The sequence below is a fragment of the Scyliorhinus torazame genome, unplaced genomic scaffold (assembly GCF_047496885.1).
Source record: "Scyliorhinus torazame isolate Kashiwa2021f unplaced genomic scaffold, sScyTor2.1 scaffold_550, whole genome shotgun sequence".
Lineage (NCBI taxonomy): Eukaryota > Metazoa > Chordata > Chondrichthyes > Carcharhiniformes > Scyliorhinidae > Scyliorhinus > Scyliorhinus torazame.
The window spans coordinates 82,997-103,523 of record NW_027308277.1 but is presented as its reverse complement, the minus strand read 5'-3'; the positions used below and the strand labels follow the sequence as shown (position 1 = coordinate 103,523).

The following is a 20,527-nucleotide window of genomic DNA, read 5'->3' as shown; positions in this document are numbered from 1 at the left end:
AAAACTAGTTAAGTAGAATGTTCACAATAATTGGCAAGTGTCCACCAATAGATTGGCTTCATTCAATATTAGTCAGTAGATAGTTTGGCATAATTAATGAGGTCAATTGTGTGCCACAGTCTAGGATTATTCCCTAATTTGTAACCCTCCGATTTATAACTCATTGAACAAGGATCTGATTGTCTTGCCAGAACAGTGCCCTGAGGTTGGGGTGGTCTGTGTGAAATATTGGCCTGTCATGCATAACCAGCAGAAACAATGTGACTATATTTTAAAACCTGAATAAACAAGTTCAGAGGTTAAGCTAGAGAAGTAGTCTTCTGTCTTAGAACTGATATTGAGAGGAAACAAGTTGCATATTTATTTTCATAATTCCAGCGTAGGAAGCTATAGATTCTTCTGTCCAAATTGATGTCCATTAATGTGTACAACCTGTGTCTTGCCTTGTCAGAGTGCTTATTCATTGTGCATTTCATAAAATGAGAATTCATGTAATGGCCAGTTAATATCAGTTGCTGGTATATAGAGCTATGGTATTCTTTTATTGTTTATCGACTTCTTTAGTTACCATGATTGACTCAGTTTCAGTGGCTCCGACTCAGCTGCAGTGGCTACTGGTGGAAACAATCTAAGAAGTATCATATTAACATTTATCTTAGCGCCCCCTTTGTTTTTTTGTACTAATTCAAATCCTTCATGGGCCAGTGAAAATAATCAACTTATATTTTCAAACTTGATTGGATCCCAATAACCTCTGATCTAGAGAATACAGTCCTACTTAAATTATACAGTCTTACTTAAATTTGATCACGACTCACATGTAGGTAGATTTGTACTTTTTATAAAACCCAATCGTTTTTTTGAGGCTACTATTCCAACTGTTAGCTCCCTTCCCATTCTAACTCAAACCCTAGCTGAGCATTAACCCAAAGCTGTTGCAGATCAAATTGCAGAAAATCTTCCTGTTTGATGACTCAAATGTATGAATACCTTCGGGGTATGAATTGTACCTCATGCAAGCTGCTAACCACAACTCATGACCATCACTCAAAAGTGATAAGCAGGTTAACTAACTGATAAAAGCAAATGACTGCAGATGCTGGAATCTGAAACAAACAGAAGGAATGTATCGTTTTGACACTGGATGATTCTTTGTCAAAGCATTTTCTGTTTTTGTTGCAGGTTATCTATCTATAGCGTATCATAACGTGTAGCTGCATTCTCTCAATTTATAGTAGAATCCTAACCTTATTTTCCTTTGGTAAAGAAAGTACCAGAAGAATTGTGTTTTCTGTCTTCAGGGTGCTCTTTATTGATATTTAGAAAATTATTCTCCCCTCACTATGCCAAATGGACCAGCGCAGCTAAAGAAAATGCAGCAGGGAACATAAATTTGATTTAAGCCTTGATCGCCACCATTGAAATTATTAACCCAAATTCCAGTTGGTACTGGACATGTAAACATACATTTGTTTATTGAGTAGATAAACTATAAATCCTTGTTGAAATAAATTTTCTTGATTCTGGTATCTTTAATCCCACTGTAAATTGTGCAATGTTCTATGTTAAAGGCAACATATTGTTTTATGGTAAAACATTTGTCAAGCTGCTTTTTAAATATTGAATCTGGTACAGAGGCCCAATATAAATTTTATTTGTTGATCATGGTTGTATCTTTTTTAAAAAGTGCCTTTTCTAAAACTGTATTGTAATGGAAGCAAGGTATCGAAACCATTTGAAGGATTTTTTAAAAAGATACTTGGAAACAACTGAATCCAGTCAGGTTTGGTTCTGACGAGTCTCTAAAAGTGAAGCTGTATTTTCAATTAAGTTCTTTTCATCTTTAGGTATCTCTATTGGAGAAACTACACCTGATGAGCTTTTCACTGTCTCAGAGGTAGAGTGTCTGGGTGCCTGTGTCAATGCACCAATGGTGCAAATTAATGACAACTATTATGTAAGTCTTTGAAATGGATTGTCATTGTTTTATGCTGTTATATGCTACAATAGGACAATTTTAACAACACTCCAGACATCTTTACCATAATCTATACTGGAAATAGTTTCAACACTAAATCTAATTTCAAATTACTATTCAACCTTAAATGGCAATAAAGGTCATTTTAAAATTTGGTCCATAGCAGATGATTATTTTATAATTGAAGGAAGTTGAAATGGTTGCCATTTAATAGACAATACGCTCTCTATCCAGCTCTTGGCACTCATTTTTGATTGTACAGCTTTAAATACAAATCTTGCTCAATTTGTCTAGTTGCAACTGTTAACTGATTTATAATTTGGAATTTATATACGTAATTTTTTATATGAACTAAATGTGCTTTATACATTAGTGAATTAGATTTATACAGTTTGTCAACATTTACCCTTTCCCCAAGGGCCATTCTTATTGTCAATACGGTAAAAGTTGGCAAGCAGAGCAGCAGCTCCTCTTCTTGCCTAATCTTCCCACTTGTACTTTCTACTAGTGATCGGGAACCCTGGCTGACGTCAGCTAACTCAGTGAACCAGGAATTGAACCGTATTGTTTTTTTATTTTTAGCTTTGCTACCATAGTGGGTGTTCCTTCTCTACTTTGTTAAACTATATGGGGAGGTGCTACATTTACATTAAAAACAGTACATTGTATAATTTCATATGGATATTAATGTAATTGCATTTCAGGAAGATCTAACGGCAAAAGATATGGAAGGAATAATTGATGAATTGAAAGCTGGCAAAATTCCCAAACCTGGCCCAAGGTAAATAGAATGCAAGAATACTGTAAAAATGCAATATGTTTTATTCATTTGGAAGGCGACTTCCGGTGGCAGCCATGGAATGAGTGATTGCACATTTGGTGGCTCTCGCTCGAGGTGGAATTGCTTGGTCCTTGTTCACCCTATTTAAGGGGTTATTGCTGGTGTGAGATACTTAAACGCAGAGAAATGGTCGTGCTCCATCGGTGGGGTCGGTTTATGGCTTACCAGACAAGGAGTGTAATGAACAAGAGGCAGCATCTTGGCCGAGAGGTTATTCGAGGTGCGACAGAGGAAAAGATGGTGGAGGGATCTGGGGTGGCATTGCTCGCCCAGTGGTCTACTGAGCAACTGGTGGACTTTCTGAATGCAAAGTTCCAGCAGCAGAGGCAGGAGGCCTTCGAGGACCTAGCAATGGTGGTGGAGCTACTTGGAGCAGCTATCGAGAGACTGGAGCAGAGGCTGGAGGTACAGGGAGGTGGCAGGTGGGTATGAGGATTGGCGGGCCTCATTGAAGACAGAGATGGTGCTCCTGGAGGAGAGCCACAAGAGGTGCTGGGAGAAGGTGGCGGACCTGGAGAATCGTCCCAGGAGGCAGAACCCGCAGATTGTGGGATATTTGGACTTTCAGAAGGCGTTTGACAAAGTCCCGCATAAGAGATTATTGTTCAAAATTAAAGTGCATGGGATTTGGAGAAATGTATTGAGGTGGATAGAAAACTGGTTGGCAGAGAGGAAACAAAAAGTAGGAATTAATGGGTCCTTTTTAAATTGGCAGGCAGTAACATGGGATGCCACAGGGATCGGTGCTGGGATCCCAGCTATTCACAATATATATTAATGATAACATCTCAAAGTTTGCTGATGATGCCAAGTTAGGTGGGAGGGTGAATTGTGACGAGGATGCAGGGATCCTACAGCATGATCTGGACAGGTTGGGCGAATCAATGGCAGATGCAGTATAATTTGGATAAGTGTAGATAATATTCACTTTGGAAGCAAGAACAGGAAGGCACATCTACCTGAATGGTTAGTAATTGGGAGAGGGGAGTGTGCAGCGGGACCTGGGTGTCCTTGTGTACCAGTCGCTGAAGGTAAGCATGCAGGTTCAGCAGGCAGTAAAGAAGGCTAATGGTATGTTGGCCTTCATTGCGCGAGGTTTTGGGTATAGAAGCAGGGATGTGTTGCTGGCCTTGGTGAGGCCACACCTGGAGTATTGTGTGCAGTTTTGGTCTCCTTTTCTGAGGAAGGTTGTTCTTGCTCTCGAGGGAGTGCAGCGAAGGTTTACCAGACAGATTCCAGGGATGGCGGGACTGTCATATGAGGAGAGATTGATTAGGTTGGGATTGTTCTGGAGTTCAGAAAAATGGGTGGGGATCTCATAGAGACTTATAAAATTCTAACAGGACTAGACAAGGTAGATGCAGGGAAGATGTTCCCGATGGTGGGTGGGTCCAGAACCAGGGGTCACAGTCTGAGGATTCAGGGTAAACCATTTCGGACAGAGATGAGGAGACATTTCTTCACCCAAAGAGTGGTGAGCCTGTGGAATTCATTACCACAGGAAGTAGTTGATGCTAAATCATTGAATATATTCAAGAAGTGGCTCGATATAGCACTTGGGGGAGAATGGTATAGGGAGAAAGCAGGATTAGACTATTGAATTGGATGATCAGCTATTATCGTGATCATAGAATTTACAGTGCAGAAGGAGGCCATTCGGCCCATTGAGTCTACACCAGCTCTTGGAAAGAGCACCCTACCCAAGCCCACACCTCCACCGTATCCCCGTAACCCACAGCCCAAAGATGTGCAGGTTAGGTGGATTGTCCATGATAAATTGCCCTTCGTGTCCAAAATTGTCCTTAGTGTTGGGTGGGGTTACTGGGTTATGGGGATAGGGTGGAGGTGTTGACCTTGGGTAGGGTGCTCTTTCCAAGAGCCAGTGCAGACTCGATGGGCCGAATGGCCTCCTTCTGCACTGTAAATTCTATGAAACCCCACCCCACCTTTTTGGACACTAAGGGCAATTTAGCATGGCAAATCCACCTAATCTGCACATCTTTGGACTGTGGGAGGAAACTGGAGCACCCGGAGGAAACCCATGTGCTAACCACTGTGCTACCATGCCTCCCATGAATGAATGCGGCAAGGTAGCACAGTGGTTAGCACAATTGCTTCACAGCTCCAGGGTCCCAGGTTCGATTCTGGCTTGGGCCACTGTCTGTGCGGAGTCTGCACGTTCTCCCCGTGTCTGCGTGGGTCTCTTCCGGGTGCTCCAGTTTCCTCCCACAGCCCAAAGATGTGGATTGGCCATGCTAAATTGCCCTTGGGTTAAGTGGGATTACTGGGATGGGGTGGAGGTGTGGGCTGAAGTGGATGCTCTTTCCAAGAGCCGGTGCAGACTCGATGTGCCGAATGGCTTTCTGCCAATGTAAATTCTATGATCCTATGAATGGAGGAGCAGGCTTGAAGGGCCGAAAGGCCTCCTCCTGCTCCTATCTTCTATGTATCTACGTGGGGCTGACTGAAGGAATTGAGAGAACGCAGACCACAGTATGTGGTGAAGATGTTCGAGACAGTAGGGGAGGGGGTAGGTTTGTGATGGTGAGAGAAGCTGGAGGGCACGCTGGTGGTTCTAGTGAATGTATATGCCCCAAATTGGAATGATCTTGATTTTCTGAGAGGCAGAGTCTTCAGACAATTGTGTGGAGCCAGTAGGGCTGTATTTGAATAAGGGGAGAAAGCTAGCAGGAGTTGAGTTGAGGAGGCAGGTGGTGGCAAGGGAAATTGGAAGGGTGCGAGACGATAGGGGCATGGGGATATCTAACTGAAGAGCGTGAACAGGGTTTTGAGGCTTTTAACTGGAGATTGTATAATTCAGAGCCTCCGGTGGGGGACAAAGTGATGAGGTGGTTTTTGGACGGCTTGAAATTTCCGAGGGTTGAGGAGGCAAAGGTGCAGAGGCTGGGGACCCTAATCGGGCTGAGGGAGGTAATGGATTGCGTGTGATTGATGCAGGTGGGGAAGGCCCCAGGTCTGGATGGGTTCCTATTTGAGTTCTAGAACAAGTTCAGGTTGGAATTGGGGCCCCTGCTAGTGGGGATGTTGATGGTGAGGGGGGAGCTTACCCCGCCACGCTTCTCAGGCTTCGGTATCGCTCATTTTAAAGGACAAGGACCTGGAGCAGTGTGGATCGTACCGCCCGATCTCGCTGTACAATGTAGATACAAAGTTGTTGGTGGAGGTTGCTGGCGACGCAAGTAGAGGATTGTGTGCCAGAGTGATAAGTGAGGACCAGGCGGCGTTTGTGAAGGGGCTGCAGTTGTCGGCGCACGTACAGTGGTTGTTTAATGTTATAATGATGCACTCGGAGGTCCGAGAAGTGGAAGTGGTTGTAGCAATCGATACGGAGGCATTCGACTGGGTCGAATGGGCAAATTTGTTTGAGGTGTTGGGCGGTTCCGGTTTGGGCAAAGGTTTGTGGATTGGGTTCACTTGTTGTATAGGCGTGTAAAGCAAGTGTTCAGATGAACAAGGTCAGTTTGGATTATTTTGGGTTGGACCGGGGGGACAAGGCATGGGTGACTGCTATCTCTGCAGGAGGGAGTGGAGGGGGGTATTAAGTGGGGTTGGGTGAGTCAAGTACCGAGTTTCTTTGTATGCGGATGATCTTCTGCTGAATATTTCGGACCCTTTCGGGAGCTTTGATAGGATCATGGGGATTTTGGCCGCTTTTCGGAGTATAAGCAGAATATGGAGGAAAGCGAGATATACCCAATTAATGCATGGGACGAGCGGATGTTGGGGGAAACTTCTGCTTCGGTTGTTACGGGTGAACTCTCGCTACCTTGGGATACAGATGGCACAGAGTTGGGCCCAGCTGCATAAGTTGAACTTGCCATGTCTGGTGGAGTGAATAAAGGCAGACTTTAAGAGGGTGGGGTGTGTTGCCATTGTAATTGACGGGTTGGGTCAGACTGTAAAGATGACGGTTTCAAAACCTCCGGATTTTTGTGCCCAAGTCCTTTTTAGAAAGGTTAATGAGATGGTCTTGAGGTTTGTGTGGGTAGGAAAGGCTCCGTGGGTTGGCACTTTCTTGTGGGGGGGGGGTAGCATTGCTGAGCTTGTCGAACTACTTCTGGGCAGCAAATATTGCAATGGTTAGGAAATGGGCGGTGGGGGCGGATGGTGGCAGCCTCTTATAAGAGGACCAGCCTGAGGGCACTGTTGTTGGTGACTCTTCCATTCTTCCTGGTCACGTATGCCACGAGTCTTGTGGTTCAGCACCAAAGGTTTGGAACCAATGTCGACAGCACTTTGGATTGAAAGGCATGCCTTTGTGTGCGCTGATTTGCAATAATCAAAGGTTTGCTCTGCCGTGGTTGGATGCGAGGTTCCGGGGATGGTGGCAAGTGGGGATAGAATATTTTAGGGATTTGTTTGTGGGAGGAAAGTTTACAGGCCGGAAGGAGTTGGAGGGGACATATCAGTTGCCTAAGGGTTCAGGTTGGGGACTTCATGAGAAAGGAGGTGCTGTTGTTTCCGATGCTGCCCCCAGTGCCACAGGATAAGCTTCTGTCCAAGGTTGAGATCGAGGGCAAAGTTGCGGATATATATGGCGAGCTGTTGAAGAGGGAGACTGCTCCCGTGAAGAAGGTTAGGTGTAAGTTGGAGGGGGCTTTGGGGGCTGGAGTATGGAGTGAAGCTCTGTGGAGGGTGAATGCGTCATTGTCGTGTGCAAGATTAGGCCTTGTCCAATTTAAGATGGTGTAAAGGGCCCACATGGATGGCATCCAGGATGAGTCTGTTCTTTCCAGGGGTGTGCAGGGAGGCCGGCAAATCATGTGCATGTTTTGGGCATGTCCGAGGTTGAGCGGGTTTTGGAAGGGATTTTCGGATGTCAAAAATGTTGGGGTTAGGGCTAGGACGCAGCACAGTGGCTAGCACTGCTGCCTACACCGCTGAGGACCCGGGTTGGAATCCAGCCCTGAGTCACTGTCCGTGTGGAGTTTGCACATTCTCCCCTTGCCTGCGTGGGTTTCACCCCCACAATCCAAAGATCGGCAGGATAGGCTATGCTTAATTGCACCTTAATTAGGAAACAAATAATTGGATACTCTAAATTTATAGAAAAAAATGATGTGTAGATTAGATGGGGTTACAAAAATAGGGCCTACGGTCGGTGCAGACCTTTCACACGAGGGAATTCTATCCTGGAGTAATTTTAGATGCGTAGTTCTAAGAAAGTGCACCTGCCGAAGATGTATTGCATCAGATGGATCAGGGTTGCATTTTAATTGAAGCCTGAATGGCAAAGCCACTAGGCTGAAACAGGTCTGCAGACAGAATTAGTTTAAGGGAAGTGCAAAACTCTAAGCCAGGCCCGATGAGAGAATTTCTGCATTCTTCTCTCTCCACTCTCTTTTCCCTCCTCTCCACCCCCCCCCCCCCCCCCCTTTTTATTCCCCTAAAGATGGTAATTTAGGTTTGGGTGTATGAGATTATATTCATGTCAGTCTGGACAACCAATGCTCTGTTTTTGATGAAGGAGATTATTACTGATATTCTTCTCTCGTGCTCTTTCTGCAGTGCAGGGGAAGGAGAATTTGACCTTGTTAAAAAGGATGTTTTTAATCCTTGTAGCATTGAGAAAAAAAGAAATATGGTTGTAATGAAATTTAATAAAATCCTGCAAGTGTTTCTCCTGTATTACAAATCTATTAATTAGTTTTGAAATTGTCTCAATTTTTAAAAACCCGTGAAGGGTCATTAAAAACCAACAGCAGCTACAGTGACATTTTAATTTCCATCTTGTTTTCCTGTCACAGACATGGGATGGGGCAGTTACATTAAACAACTTCTGTTGCATTTCAGTATTTAAGACAGGCAGCTGCATGTCTGAACAATGTCCCAGCAGCTGTTTTACTTGCTAGCTTTAAATTAACCAATGACAACCTGGGTCACGTTTCATAAACCCACATTTTATATTTAGAGATTTATGTAAATCAGTCTCATCCATTCTAACGTAGGCCTGTATAAATTTGGTTCCATGTACTGTAAATAAACCAGATGAACTTGTAACAAGTCAGTTTTGTTCACTATTTGAAGCACACACTTTGTTCCAAAGTTTCAGTTAAATCAGTTTTGCCTTATTCAGTCATGTGAATAACAAGGTTCAGACCTGAAGGGAGTTAGTCCTATCGTTTATAATGGACATATTTGTATGGACGCAAATTGTCTACTTGCTGCATGCGAAGAACAGAATTGCTGCTATAAAAATTAAGAGTACCTGAAAATTAATTTCAGCAGTAGGGAGCATTGTCAACCATGTTCATGTATTCGGGTCATTTTTCAAACACATTTTCAGTAATTCTAAAACTGACTTGGAGGGTGTCGAGCTCAGCAAGAGGATATGCAGCAGTGCAAGAGTTCTGGGGGCTTTTTAAAGTAATTTTGACTTGTTCAAACTTCTTCTCCATGTGGGAAAAACAACTGATTTCAAAATAGAAGTCCTACTTGCAAGCATAGAATAACTTGATCAAAGTGCAAAATGATTGGCATACTTGAGTTGTATGCAATGCTTTATAATTTGCACCAATGCAATGGCAAATGGTTTGAACTATTTCCTGATTATCGATGGTTAATGCTGAATAAGCAGATATGATGCACGGGGTGGTGAAAATTGTGCAAACTGTGCTGTTGTGAAAAAAAGTTTTGTTAACCATTAGGAAACCTATAAACGTAGCATTTGTTTAATCTGTTTTAATTCTCAACGAGTTTAGGGTGGCGAGTGTAAAATCTTTGAGGCCCAGAGCTCTTAATTCCTGGAATTCATCTGCAAGCCATTGCTTAGCTGTATTCCCAAAATAGACATTTAGAGAGCCAGAGGCCACCAACTGGTGCCAGAGGAAAGCTTGTTGGAAAGGAAGTAAATTTCAAATAATCTGCTGTTTGGGGGCACTAAAGCTAAAGTTGGTCTGCTAATAAATCTGTACAGAAATCTTCACAAGTGCACCTGTAGCTCTGTTATTCTAATACAGGAAATACATACAAAACATGTATTCGGAGCAGGACATAAATATTAACACTACAATGAAGTTTCTATGAAAAGCCCCTAGTAACCACATACCGGCCCCTCGAGTACATCGAGGGAGAATTCAGAATGTCCAAATTACCTAACAGCACGTCTTGTGGAACTTGTGGGAGGAAACTAGTAGGAAGCAACTAGAGCCATTCAACCCCCCCCCCTCTCCCCTCAAATATGATTGTGGCCGTAAATACCTTCCTGTCTACCCTCTTATACCCTTTGACTCTATATAACTCAGCTTTAAAAATATCTAATCCAGTCTCCACTGCTCACTGCTATCTCTCCTCATTCTTCTCCTCTTTGCCCACTATAGAATATCTACAGATCAGGAGGCCATTCTGCCCATTGGGTCTGCACCGACCCTCTGAAAGAGCATCCTATCCAGGCCCACTCCCTTGCCACAAAGCCACCTAATCTTAAGGGTGCAATTTAGCATGGCCAATCCACCTAAGCTGCACATCTTTAGGCTGTCGGAGGAAACCCACGCAGACACAGGGAGAAAGTGCAAACTCCACACAGTCACCCAGGTCCCTGGTGCTGTGAGACAGCAGTGCTACAAGAGCAGAAATTTCCTCCCAATTAAATACTGGGATGGTCAAAGCCAGAGTCTTTGGTTCGTTTCTCTACCTCTTCATTAAGATGCTCCCTTAAAACCCACCTCATGGACAGGTTTTTGGCCACCTAATATCTCCACATTGGCTGTAGATTTTGTTTCAAATTCCTGTTAAATACCTAGAGATTTTTCACCAAATTAAAGGCATCATAAATGCAAATTGTTGGTGTACTAATCAATGTTACAAAATATTCAGGAAAAATGCATATTTTTTTAACATTTGAAATTGAGGCTTAGCCCTGTGATAGGCAGTACCAATGTCTGTACTACTCTATGCAAGCATATACTTTACTGAAGAATGGTGCGTGTTTTACTAAAACTAACCTTACTGCATAGTATTTGAACATATTGACTCAGTTTATCTTTTGTCCTTTCTAGGAATGGACGTTTTTCTTGTGAGCCTGCTAAAGGTTTAACTTCACTATTAGAACCACCCAAGGGACCAGGTTTTGGAATGCAGCCAGGTCTTTAACCAGCTTGTTCCAGCTACATGATCAATGTCTTGAAATTATGGTGTTCTCTGTGTGTACACAAGGTATAAATGTATATAAAAATGTTCATACCATCTTAAACGTTTGTTTTATTAAATACAAACAATTTTATTTCCACTCATGAATCACAGAACTCAAAGCTGGATGTAGTTTTCTCTCATTTCCAGAACATTTTCAGCTTGACAGAAAGTTGCAAAATAAGGACCCCAAAATCTGGTGGTTTCTTCCACCTACCCTGAATAAATGTTCCTACTGCTTTGGATCTCCCCCTTATTTCAGGCACTCTACTGTTAGTTGTCCTTCTCCCCATGTAACTTAATTCTAGCACAGCCCTTCCATCAATGAAGTGTGTTGAAACAGATCTCTCAGCTGGAAAAAATTAATTTCTTCATTACACAAACATCGTATGAGTGTAGCTACTTTTGGCACCCACTAGTTTCAATACAATTGTTGGACAAAAATTAAATGTGTGGATCCTTTGACTTTAGACTGCCAATTCTATTGTTGAGTACTGAACAGTGAAGCATTGGTTCTTATTGAATATATTTCCACAGGACAGCAAGCAGTGTTTTGACATTAAATGGAGGCTGCAAAAAAAAAAAAAAAGTTAAATAAAAAATTCAATCTGCACATGAGGAAATCTGACATTTGGGATTGGTCCAAATGTTTCTAAAATAGTAAACCTTCAAATAGTAAAATGCTGGTGGGGAATTCAGCAATAGTAATGCCATTTTAAAGTCTAGGAAGCATTTGGACTCCTGGAGATGGTCATTGCCTGACACTTGTAGGCACACATGTTAATTTTGAATGGAAAAGTATGTGCCATTCATCAATGGACTGCTGAACTCAAATTGACTTTACAATGGAGGGAAGGTCCTTGAAGCAGTTTCAGATGGTTGGTACGAGGACATTATCACAAGGAACTGATGTAAACTAGTTGCACCTATATTCAAGAAAGAAGCCGTGAGTGTCCAAAGGCTATTATGGTCGGGGTTGTTGAGGGATTAGAAGTCCACGTCAGTCACAAATGTAAGCAGGAAGACCATGGACAAGGAGAAAATCAAAATGGGAAGAATCCTGGGCAGAATTTTACATTTCCCTACTGGTGGGTTTACAGGTAATGGGGGTGCATAAAATTCCTCAAATAGCATTACAACTGGCCCCTCAAGCCCAAAATGGAATATTGCTGATGAGCAAAAGGCAGGAGATTAAATGAAAAGGGATGATGGTGCAAGGCAAAAGGAGATCAAGTCAATTACTACCCATCACTCGACACTGAAGATGTGAGATCTGGTTTGGGATGCAGAGTGACAACAGTATGGGTTCAGTTCCTATACCAGCTGAGCGTTGCCTTACCCAATCCAGATTAAATCACCACCAGTCAGCTCTCTCTCAGGAGACAGCAGCCTATGATCCTCTGGGACTGTGGTGACATTTTATTTACATTGTATCAAGCAGCACTTATCAATGCTGTCAGGGCCACTCTGCTTCAAGCATCCCTTGTAAGTTTCAGGGCAGTGGGAAACAATCCCCACTGCTGAAATTATATCTAACATAAATAATGATTAATTTGGAGCCCAGACCCAGAGTAAAGGTTTGTCAGTAGTGTCCAAGGCTCCACAAACTGCTGCTTTGTCAATATCGTCCTACCACGCAGAGAAGTGGTTTGCAGATTATTGCAGCGTTCAGCTCTAATGCATAAATGCAAGTTGGAGGTGGAGTATCATATGGTGAATAACTGCTGCTTATCCAAAACATGCCACACATCCTGGGGCTCACCACTCAAAACAAAATTGACTGCTAGATTGCCATTCCTACCCACCACCTTAAACTTCCCCCCCATACATGTAGCAGTGTGTCCCATCTACAAGATGCACTGTAGATTCTACGTCCACGAAATACTTTGAATTTCAACAGTATAGCAGTGGTGATTAATACTGGACTAATATTCCAGAAAACTTCAAATGGCACCAACAGTTTGAGAATCTGAGCTCTGCATAAAGCAAGTCTGGAAATGTAAACATTTAATCAGGTCTGGTGTAGATGATTTCAGCCCCACATCAACATCTGCCCTCTGGCTTGCTGGGTCACCATTCAAAATAATCAGTGGTTTAAGGTGGCAGCCCACCACCACAGTAACTAGGGATGGCCAATAAATTCTGGCCTTACCAGCAAACAACATATTCCAAGAACGAATTGAAAGATCCAGGTGGACAACTAAGATTTTTTTTTCCTTCTAATTGTGTGAAGCTATTCCAAAAGTACAGGGATTTGAATATTTTTCCTTGTGCCCCAATGCCTTTCCTTCTGAAAGGAGGAGTAATCTAGAGTGTATTTTAGAAAACATGATTCTGACCAGATCATGTTAACATTTAAAATAAAATTAGCTGGAGCTTTATGATCATCTACTTACGGCTGAGTTTAATACACACGTCATGTTCTTTTATAGGCAAAGGGCATCAAATAGAAAATTGTGCAAACTGATTTGTTGAAGACTTGTTAAATATTTCTGCCCTTTCCATCCTTCTTAGAATTATGAATTTAATCCACTTAAAATTCACTAAACAGAAGCTAAGTGAGGCTATTTAACTGTACTTTTCCTTATGTTTTTGGAAATAAGAAAATTTGAGATATACTTAAACGTTTTTAAATTTGTTTACGGGATGTGGGCGTCTCTGGTTAGGCCAGCATTTATTGCCAATCCCAAGTTGCCCTTCAGAAGGTGGTGGTGAACTGCCTTCTTAACCACTGCAGTCCCCGAGGTGCCAGTACTCCCACTGTGCTGTTCAGGAGATAATTTCAGGATTTTGCCCCAGCGAGTGAAGGGATGGCGATATATTTCCAAATCGGGGTGGTGAGTGACTTGGAGGGGAACCACCAGCTAGTGTTCCCCCGCTTGTCCTTCTGGATGGTAGCAGTCATAGGTTTGGAAGGTGTTGTCGAAGGAACCTTGGCAAGTTATTGCAGTGCATCTTATAGATGGTGCACATGGCTGCCCTGTTTGTCAGTGGTGGAGAGATTGTGGAAGGGGTAGCAATCAAGTGGGCTGCTTTGTTCTGGATGGTGTCAACCTTCGAGTGTTGTTGGAGCTGCTATCATCCAGACAAGTGGGGAGTCTTCCATTATACTCCTGACTTGCGCCTTGTAGATGGTTGGGAGGGGTCCTGCGGTCAGAAAGCGAGTTACTCGCCATAGAATTCCTAGCCTTTGACTTGCTCTGGTAGTCACAGTATTAATATGGCTAGACCAGTTCATTTTTGGGCTTATATCTCGGAGTAGATACAGTACAAGCACAGGTTAGGGAAACTATTCATATTAGGAACATCAGATATGGCACATGATTTTTAAATTTATTGTACCCAATTTTAAGGGGCAATTTAGCCTGGCCAATCCACTTACTCTGCACATCTTTGGGTTGTGGAGGTGAGGCCCAAGCAGACATGGGGAGAATGTGCATACGCCACACATTGACCCGGGGCTGGAATCGAATCTGGGTCCTCAGCGCCCTAGGCAGCAGTGCTAATCACTGTGCCACCCATGGCACGTGATAGTTAACAAATCTTATTTCTTGATTTCCCTACTTGTACATCACCATAAATGTCAAATTATAATAACACAAATAGGAGCGGGAGGCCATTCGGCCCTTTGAGTCTGCTCCGCCATTCATTATCATAGCTGATCATCAAGATGAATACCCTGATCCTGCCTTCCTCCCGCATCCCTTTAGCCCCAAGAGCTAGATCTAATTCGATAAATCTAATAACCCATAGGAGCATATATTTAAAGCTTGGAAAAAATTATATTCCCAATTTTGCTGCATTCCAGATTCTTGAGCCCATACGAGTAGTAGCAGCCTAATCGGGGTTAAAAAGAGCAACACCACTGCTGTACAGTTACCAAGTATAACTCAGCAAAATTAAGAAGGTGGGCATGTGAAGAATTTATTTCTTAAAACAAAATTTTAAAACCTGGAACAGCATTACAGCAATGATTTTCAATCACTGGTGAATTACAGGCGATTCACAGCAATATAAGATTTATATGACTTCAGAATTTCTGTCCCCAGACTTTACTCAAAAACTTGTCGCCACAATGTAGAGTTGCAGATGGCACAGAAGTGGTGCCAAACCTGGTGTGGACCTTTGTTTCAGTTTGTAAGTCAATTTCCCACTCAAGGGAACATTGTATAAATTCAGATGCATCGTGTTAATTGAAGCTGTCAATGTCATTGACTCAATTTGACATCTTTGCCAAACAGATATTTTATAATGGGATTGTAAACATTTTTGATAATCCAAGCTATGGCATCATTCTAGATTTCTACTTCGAAAATGTGAACTGACTTTTAAAAATCAATTGGTGTCACATTTAAGACATGATTCAAAATCTACACGAACATTTTAGGGCATTTGGTCTCATTCATTGCTAACTATGCAGTCAGAAAATCAGTAGAGTGCAGATGTTGTTGTCTTCCGATGTATTCACATGTCTATTAATCTTCACGGGGTACCAATGTTTGACACTACATTAGGGTAGATGACCAGGTCTAAGAGGTAGATTTTGAAGAGGTGGTTAAGTTTAGGAAAGAATTCTTGGAAACAAGGTTGAGAATTTGAAAATTGAGGTGTTGCTTAACCAGGAGCCAGTCAACTTGATGGTGCAAGTTAGGACAAGGGCAGCATGTTTATGGGCGGGTAGAATGTGGGAGACTGGCCAGTGGTTTATTGGAATAACCAAATTAACAAATGCATAGATGAAGGTTCCAGTAACAGAAAAGCTGCGGCAGAGTTGGACAATGCTGGAGGTAGAAATTGGCAGCTTAGTGATGTGGCTTTGTGGTTAGAAGCTGATCTTGGAGTCAAATATATTTCTACAGTAGAAGCATAGGAAGGAATGCTGTTGTTCCAGAAGTGAAGATTATCTGCAAATATTAAAACATTCTTGCCTAATCTTACACACCCCTGCCTCCAGTTTGCTTCAGGTTTTTGGCTCCTTCTGAACTTTTCAACCTGCCTTGACACATTCAATAATTTCGGCACATTTTATACGGAGGTACATAACCTGCACTGTGCACGGAGCTGTCCATCCATTCCACACAAACCTATGTTCAAAATGCAACCAGGTTTTGTCCCCTGCAAATTTTCAAATTGTGCACTGTACATCTAAGTAGGCCATTAATATATACCACAGGGGATCTTAACAGCAAATGCTGGAGAACCCCACTATGCATCTTCCTCTAGTCCAAAATACAACCATTGACTATTGTGGTTTCATGTCACTCAACCAACTTTGAATCCATGTTGCTCCTGACCCTTTACGTCAATGGTGTGCTGACATGCCAATTAAGTGGCACTTTATCAAAAACCTTTTGGAAGCTTATGTACACCACAATCACATTACCCTCATCAACTCTCTAACCTCAAAAAGCACAAGTTTAAAAGTTACTTGGCAGTACACAACTTGAATATTGCGGAAATGAAGTTGCCAAAGCTTTTTGTCTTGCGCCCATCAGGACAAAGGCAAGAATGCCAAATTTCAACAGGACAAAAGGATGCACATCGACTAATTGGCCAAGATGTTGGCAAGAAGAAAGCAACAGGAAACTATAGGCTCCCCGGCAAATCAGAAGAGGCACAAGGCTTGAACATATCATTTGCTTGCGGAGAAAAGGTCCCCAAGTATGAATTGCTTGGAGAATAGATCCCTGCATATGAATTTACATTTGTATAAATGAGCCACATTATGAGCATGACTGAGCATCTTACATAATCTTTATCATTGTCACAAGTAGGCTTACATTAACACTGCAATGAAGTTACTGTATTAAAAACCCTTGTTGCCACATTCCGCCACCTGTTCAGGTACACGGAGGGAGAATTCAGAATGTCCAAATTATCTAATAACACCTTTCGGGACTTGTGGGAGGAAACCGGAACACCCGGAGGAAACCCATGCAGACACAGTGAGAACATGCAAACTCCACACAGACGGTGACCCAAGCCGGGAATCGAACCTGGGACCCTGGAGCTGTGAAGCAATGGTGATATCCACTGTGCTATCGTGCTGCCTTATTTGAGCTGCTTCAGGTTTCCAGGGTTTTTTAGGGTGGAGCAGGCACTTTGGGTCTGGAAGTGGTTTGCTGTGGCCCATTTGTAAGTTTATCTGATGCATAGTGAACAATGATCTGCAGAATAGCTCTTATGACCTATATGCAAAGTGAGCAAATAGTTATTTACAAGATTGCTGAAAAGGCCGAACAAACTACATAAATCCCCACCTGAAATGAAAATGAATTGAAATGAAATTTGCTTATTGTCACAAGTAGGCTTCAAATGAAGTTACCGTGAAAAGCCCCTAGTCGGCACCTGTTCGGGGAGGTTGGTACGGGAATTGAACCCGCGCTGCTGGCCTGCCTGGGTCTGCTTTAAAACCCAGCTATTTAGCCGTGCTAAGCGAGCCCCTAAACCAACCAGTAGATTAACCAATAATGGTAGGTTTAGGGTAAACTGGCGGAGAAACCATTGGTACATCTCAACTAGTTCATCAACAGGAGTATCTTTGATTGGTTCATCTTGAGTATGGGATGGAATATATAAAATTGAAAGAAAATTCTTGCATGTGGCTGGAGATTCAAAGATTGTAAATGTATCACCCATGTATATGCACATTTTAGGGTTCATTCCATCAAAATCTGTTTCTTGCATAGTGTCCCAGTAACAGTTAATGTCCCAATTATCATTTCTAAAGGGTTTCCCATCACAAAAGTCAAACTGACTGGCGTACAGTTGCTGAGCTTATCCTTACATCTTTGAAGGAGGAGGTACATTCTCTCCAGTCCTCTGACATCACACCAATTCTCTGCCACACCGAAACACAACCTTTCTAACCCAAATGAGGGTCTTAATTTTGGGGAGGGGGGGCATGATACATTTTTGGATCAGGTTGTTCAGCAACTAAGATAAAACTCTCCAAGTATACCACAGAGCTATGGAAAACAGGTTTAACAGCAAAAACGCAAGGGGCTAGGAATCTAATTAAAATAGCTGCTCACATGGTTCCCAGCACCGTTAACATTCTATAAAATGCTGACTACCTAATCAACAGGGGACACGTGGCCTGTGGAAAAGATTTCTTGACTCCAAATAATTCCTAATGCTGGGTTTTAGATTAATTCTTTTTTTTTTTAAATAAACATTTTATTGAGGTAGTTTTGGTATTGTAACAACAACAAAATAAACAATGTACATGAAACTATAAACAGTGCAAAAGCCGTCCTTTTTAAAACAAAATAATTTTTATTAACATTTTCACAAAATATCAACAACAAAATGTAAAAGGAATCCAATAGAATTAAATACAATACAAAACAAAACAACCCATTGCCCCCTCCCCCCTTTACATAAATAATATATTAACACCTGCCGAAACACATAGCAAACATACACACCCCCTCAGATCCCTCAGTATAGACAAACAAAAATAAAATAGAACCCCCCCCCCGAGCTGCTGCTGCCATTGACCAATGTCTATCGTTCTGCCAGGAAGTCCAAGATCGGTTGCCACCGCCTGAAGAACCCTTGCACCGATCCCCTGAAGGCAAATTTCACCCTCTCCAATTTAATAAACCCCGCCATATCATTGAGCCAGGATTCCACGCTTGGGGGCCTCGCATCCTTCCACTGAAGAAGAATCCTTCGCCGGGCTACCTGGGACGCAAAGGCCAGAATACCGGCCTCTTTCGCCTCTTGCACTCCCGGCTCCTCTGAAAACCCCAAATATTGCGAGCCCACAGCCCGGTTTGACCCTGGATCCTACCACCCTCGACACCATCCTCGCTACGCCCTTCCAAAATTCCTCCAGCGCTGGGCATGCCAAGAACATATGGGTGTGGTTTGCTGGGCTCCCTGAGCACCTAACACACCTGTCCTCACCCCCAAAAAACCGGCTCATCCTTGTCCCGGTCATGTGTGCCCTGTGCAGCACCTTAAACTATGAGGCTGAGCCTCGCACACGAAGAGGAAGAGTTCGCACTCCCTAGGGCACCTGCCCACGTCCCCTCTTCGATCTCCTCCCCCAACTCACCTTTCAGCACTTCCATCAAGGCCTCCACATCCTCCTGCATCACCTGGTATGTTGCCGAGATCTTCCCCTCTCCAACCCACGCCCCCGAGAGCACCCTGTCCTGTACTGTGCGTGGCGGCAGCAGCAGGAATTCCACCACTTGGCGCCTGGCAAACGCCCTTACCTGTAGATACCTAAAGGCGTTTCCCGGGGGCAGCCCGTATTTCTCTTCCAGCTCACCTAGGCTCGCGAACTTCCCATCCACAAACAGGTCCCCCAACCTTCTTATCCCTGCCCTGTGCCACCCTGAAAACCCTCCATCTATTCTCCCTGGGACAAACCAGTGGTTCCCCCATATCGGGGTCCACACCGAGGCCCCCATTTCCCCCCCCTGTGCCGCCTCCATTGCCCCCAAAGTTTGAGGGCAGCTGCCACCACCGGGCTCGTGGTATACCTCATTGGAGGGAGCGGCAGCGGCGCAGTTGCCAGCGCCTCCAAACTCGTACCCTCACAAGACACCGTCTCCAACTTCTTCCATGCCGCCCCCTCCCCCTCCATCACTCACTTGCGCACCATTGCCGCATTGGCGGCCCAGTAGTACCCACAGAGGTTGGGCAGCGCCAGCCCCCCCCCACCCCTACTCCGCTCTAGGAACACACTTACCACCCTCGGAGTCCCTCGCGCCCACACAAACCCCGTTATGCTCCTGTTGATCCGCCTAAAGGCCTTCGGGATAAGAATGGGGAGGCACTGGAACAGGAACACAAACCTTGGGAGCACCGTCATCTTGACTGACTGCACCCTACCCGCCAGGGACAGCGGCAACGCGTCCCACCTCTTAAACTCCTCCTCCATTTGCTCCACCAGCCTCTTGAAATTAAGTCTAAGCAGGGCCCCCCAGCTCTTGGCCACCTGGACCCCCAAATACCTGAAGCTCCTCGCCGCCCTTTTTAGTGGGAGCTCGCCAATCCCCCTCTCCTGGTCCCCTGGGTGAACCACAAACAACTCGCTCTTCCCCATGTTGAGCTTGTACACTGAGAAATCCCCGAACTCCCTGAGGATCCTCAATACCTCCGGCATTCCCCCCACCGGGTCCGCCACATATAGCAGCAGGTTGTCCGCATAGAGCGTCACCCTATGCTCCTCCCCACCCCGCACCAGCCCCCTCCAGTTCCTCGACTCCCTCAGTGCCATAGCCAGGGGTTCAATCGCCAGCGCAAAGAGCAGGGGGGGGATTGAACCCAGGGGATGCAACCAAAAGTACTCCGACCTCCTCTTATTCGTGGCCACATTCGCCATCGGGACCTCGTACAACAGCCTAACCCACCTGATGAACCCCTCCCCAAACCTGAACCTCTTCAGCACTTCCCACAAGTACCCCCACTCTACCCTATCTCAGCGTCCATCGCCGCCACTATCTCCGCCTCCCCCTCCCTCGCCGGCATCATAACAACGTTCAGGAGCTTCCACACATTCGCCTTCAACTGCCTCTCCTTCACGAACCCCGTCTGGTCTT

General features: G+C 44.0%; 1 protein-coding gene across 1 annotated transcript in view; it reads left to right on the top strand.

The window, feature by feature from the left end:
- The window catches only part of LOC140406474 (NADH dehydrogenase [ubiquinone] flavoprotein 2, mitochondrial-like), a 28,804-nt gene extending 17,773 nt beyond the window's left edge, over positions 1-11,031 (top strand). The window contains exons 5-7 of the mRNA XM_072494501.1: positions 1,848-1,957; positions 2,683-2,759; positions 10,838-11,031. Of these exons, the coding sequence (XP_072350602.1) occupies positions 1,848-1,957; positions 2,683-2,759; positions 10,838-10,931 (281 nt within the window). The 3' untranslated portion in view covers positions 10,932-11,031. The remainder of the gene's footprint in view (positions 1-1,847; positions 1,958-2,682; positions 2,760-10,837) is intronic.
- Positions 11,032-20,527: the final 9,496 nt, after the last annotated feature.